The sequence below is a fragment of the Clytia hemisphaerica genome, unplaced genomic scaffold (assembly GCF_902728285.1).
Source record: "Clytia hemisphaerica strain Z4C2 unplaced genomic scaffold, Clytia hemisphaerica genome assembly, whole genome shotgun sequence".
Taxonomy (NCBI): domain Eukaryota; kingdom Metazoa; phylum Cnidaria; class Hydrozoa; order Leptothecata; family Clytiidae; genus Clytia; species Clytia hemisphaerica.
In genome coordinates this window covers 109,503-113,071 of record NW_027104188.1, presented here as the reverse complement: position 1 = coordinate 113,071, position 3,569 = coordinate 109,503, and the positions used below count along the sequence as shown (strand labels likewise).

The window sequence follows — 3,569 nt, the reverse complement described above, 5'->3', positions numbered from 1 at the left end:
ACAAAACCAAAGAAGATTGTGATCTCTTCGCATTTTCATTTATTATTTTTATTCATAGAATTATATTTCACAGGTCTATCGACCTCTACGAAATAATTTTAGATTTATAAATTGTCTAATTCTTCATCTGTCGTCCAGTCGTCAGAAGATATGGACAGAAGAGAAGACGTTGTTTTGGTCTTTGTCCTAGGTTTTCGAACTAGGCGAAGGTTTGTTCTAGGGCTTCCTCTTACATGCCAAACGAAATCATCATTTTTTAAATTCATTTTATTCGCCTTTTGGCACATATCTTTTAATAATTTTTCTTTCGTTGATGGTGAAGTCGTCTGTGATGCTAAAGCCACCAATTTCATTGAATCGTTTCAGCTTTGCAGATTTTGCTTATCGTTCTTTTTCCTTATACTTTTAAGATCAACTTGATGGACGCCAATGTACCCTTTCGGCTTTGTCCAAGCGATGGATGTGGGACGGTTTGATATCTTGGACGCCAATGTACTAGTATACCTTCAATATCTATTTGTCTTGTTTCCTGTTGTTCCTCTTTGTTGTCTACCTCTAATTCCACCATTCCATGTATAATAATATTTCGTTTTCTTGATTCGATGTCCTTTCTTCATTCTTGTTTTCTTGTGGTGTTCTCTCACTGCTGATTTGAATTCTCCTTGGTTTCTTAGTTATTTCAGCGTATGTTTTTTTTGATGTTTTTTCTATGTAATTCGTCGTTTGCTTTATTTCTTCTTTTATAATCTGCTTGGTTTTTATTTCAAAGTCAGCCATCTTATTGGTTAAGATGTTTTCGATATCGTTCTTAAGGCTGCGGTTCTTGGCTAGCTGGTTTTTGAGCTTTTTAATGACGTCGTCCTTCTTCTCAATCTCCCTCTGCATCATATGATACGAGTTCTCACCTATTTTACTCATTAGAGATCGTGTTATCCGCACGCAATTCTGACATAGATATTGTTCGTTATAAGTGTTGGCAAAAATTTGCAGCTGATAAAGCGGTAATTGTGTGCACTCGTAGTGTACCATGCGGTGGCATTTTCGGCTGTTTTACTTTCACACTTGACGATTCTTACAATAACCTCGTCTCAGATTTTGAATAGTCAGAAAACCAAAACAACGGAATCATAGATAATTACTGATATTTGGTTCAACTTATTTTTGGCTTTTGTTACACAATGTTGCCGACAAATCCTGATCAAAAGATATTTTTGAAAAGACATCGATTAAAAACAAAGTCCTCTCTTCCGGCCAGCCTCTTCTTTGGGAACCGTTTCTTGAATGTCATCTTTTCCTTCAAAGTTCTCTTTCATAGAGTAATACATACGTAAACAAAGAAGAAAAGCAAGAAATTGTTATATTCAGGAGGTAATTAACTTTCGTCATGATTTTTAATGGTATGTCATTTGTACAGTTGTATTTATTGCCACTTAGACGCGAGTATTCGTTAAAGATGTTATTGAAACTTGTGTTTGATACTAATGGTGTTGGTCTTTCATGTCTTCTTAGTTTTGTTTTCTTTTATAGATGTATATTCTAAAGATGCTAAAACCGCCTATGGTATGGAGTAGCTCTATTTTCTACTTTTTCAATGGGCTCTGTAGTTTCATCTTCGTTTTAGTGGTAATTTTTTCAAATAGCTCAAGGAGCAGATACTTTCTCCCCGAGGTTTTATTCGATCATCTATCCTACAGTATGTCTCGGTGAACCTGACTTAATCATAGTTTTCAGAAACCAGCATGAATACATACTGTTTCAAACATAAAGGTGAAGTTTCTTTAACAGTTGGTCTAAAAATCATTCGAAGTTTGTGAAAATGTTTAACGCGATGCGCAATTCAAAATTTTGCATGCAAATCATAATTAGAGAACGCTTCAGTATAAACAATGTAAACAAAAGATCAGTCAACTCTTATTCTGTATTATAATAAATCAAAAACATGTTATAAAATACTTTTCGTTTTTCTTATTTCAGTTCTCATTAGATAGAAAAGAACAGAAGAAGACAAAGATATAACAAATCATGGAATGGATTGTATTATCCTATAGTAAACACATCTCATCAGCAATCCTTGCTTTTTCATTGAGTTGTATTTTACTCAATTTATTTGCCATATATCGTATCTACAATAAAAGATGGCTTCGAAGCACTTCAACTGCTATTATTGTCTGCAATGTGGCTTGTGTTGACATTCTAGTGACACTGAAAGACGTTACAAAATTCATGGATGTTATTCAGACAGGACATTGGAAATTTGTTGACAAATGGTGTCAAGCTAATGGATTGAATAGTGTCATTTTCATTATTGTGTCGGTATCCACACTCGCCACTATTGCTTCAGATCGATTCGCAAGACTCCGTAGAAACGCTTCCAGTACTGGCTATCCTGCACAGAATTCGTTGAATCCATTAGTGCTTGGTTTTGTCATTGCACATACAACTCTCTCATACAGTTTATCCTTATTATGGAGCAAATATATCTTCATCACGCGTAAAGCTGCTTGTCGAGTGGACTGGCCGCCGCATGGTGGTTTCAGTTTGGCTTTCATTGCTTCATTCATCTTTGTGATCCCTGTTTCAGCTCTGGTCTACAACGTCCTTCTCAAATCTTTAGAGATCAATGGAGACAAATCAGTTACTGACAATGAAGGAGCTATGGAAAAGACAAAACAAGAAATTTACGACACATTCGAAAAACGAGCTCAACAACAAATCCAATACGCAGTCACCATTTTCTTGACTTCCTGGACACCTTATGTTGCTGAAAGCTTATTTTCAAGCTACTTCTTAATTCATCCAAACTTTGGATTGTTGGTTGCGACTATTCCAGTTGTCTCAACCTCGTTGATGCCAATTTTCTTCGTCGCTTACGTCATTCCTAACAAAAATTTGTATGATAACCAACCTTCCATTGTTGTTCAGTAAATTTATGATTGGTACTCAGCGTGGAGAGACTCGACAGTGAAGTTTGTACAGTACCATTGACGTAGAACTTCGAAACTTTTGAACGATACGATTTTCGATGGATCCATAAATGAAATGGTGCAAATTGGATTGCAAGGCTTCTCACCATCACAAAAATTACTGTAAAATATCCAACATTGAATGAGCTGTATCGAGGAAAATGAAATGCTCAAACAAAGAGGGCTCAAATAAAATTAGGATTACCGAATTCTATTTATCAATAATTTTATTGTAGTTATTATATAACAAATTTTAAAATATTTTCAATTTTGAAAAGAGCTACAGATTAATTTTAAAATCTTTGATATATTTTTTTTACTCAAAGCACTTTTCAAAGATATACCACTTTTATACGTATGTCAATTTAGACGTGCATCATCGAAAAGAAAAATAACTATAACCATGGGAATTCGCTCCTTGTATGTTTTTACCAAATTAAGAGGGTTTTAAATGTATAAAGAGCGTTTGAAAGAAAGTGATAGTCCTTTTAATACCTGCTCAAATTTTCAGGGTACTTTAGCTTTAAGGCGTACAAACTTTCGTAAACAAAAACTTTCGCGAGCGAGATAAAAAAATCGTGAAATTTACGACATTTACTTTCGCGA

General features: G+C 34.7%; 1 protein-coding gene across 1 annotated transcript; it reads left to right on the top strand.

Moving 5' to 3' along the window:
- Positions 1 to 1,968: 1,968 nt before the first annotated feature.
- On the top strand, positions 1,969 to 3,346 carry LOC136814935 (melanopsin-like). The gene has a single exon (XM_067071361.1). It carries the CDS (start codon positions 2,023 to 2,025, stop codon positions 2,923 to 2,925), a length of 903 nt encoding a protein of 300 aa, XP_066927462.1. The 5' UTR covers positions 1,969 to 2,022; the 3' UTR covers positions 2,926 to 3,346.
- Positions 3,347 to 3,569: the final 223 nt, after the last annotated feature.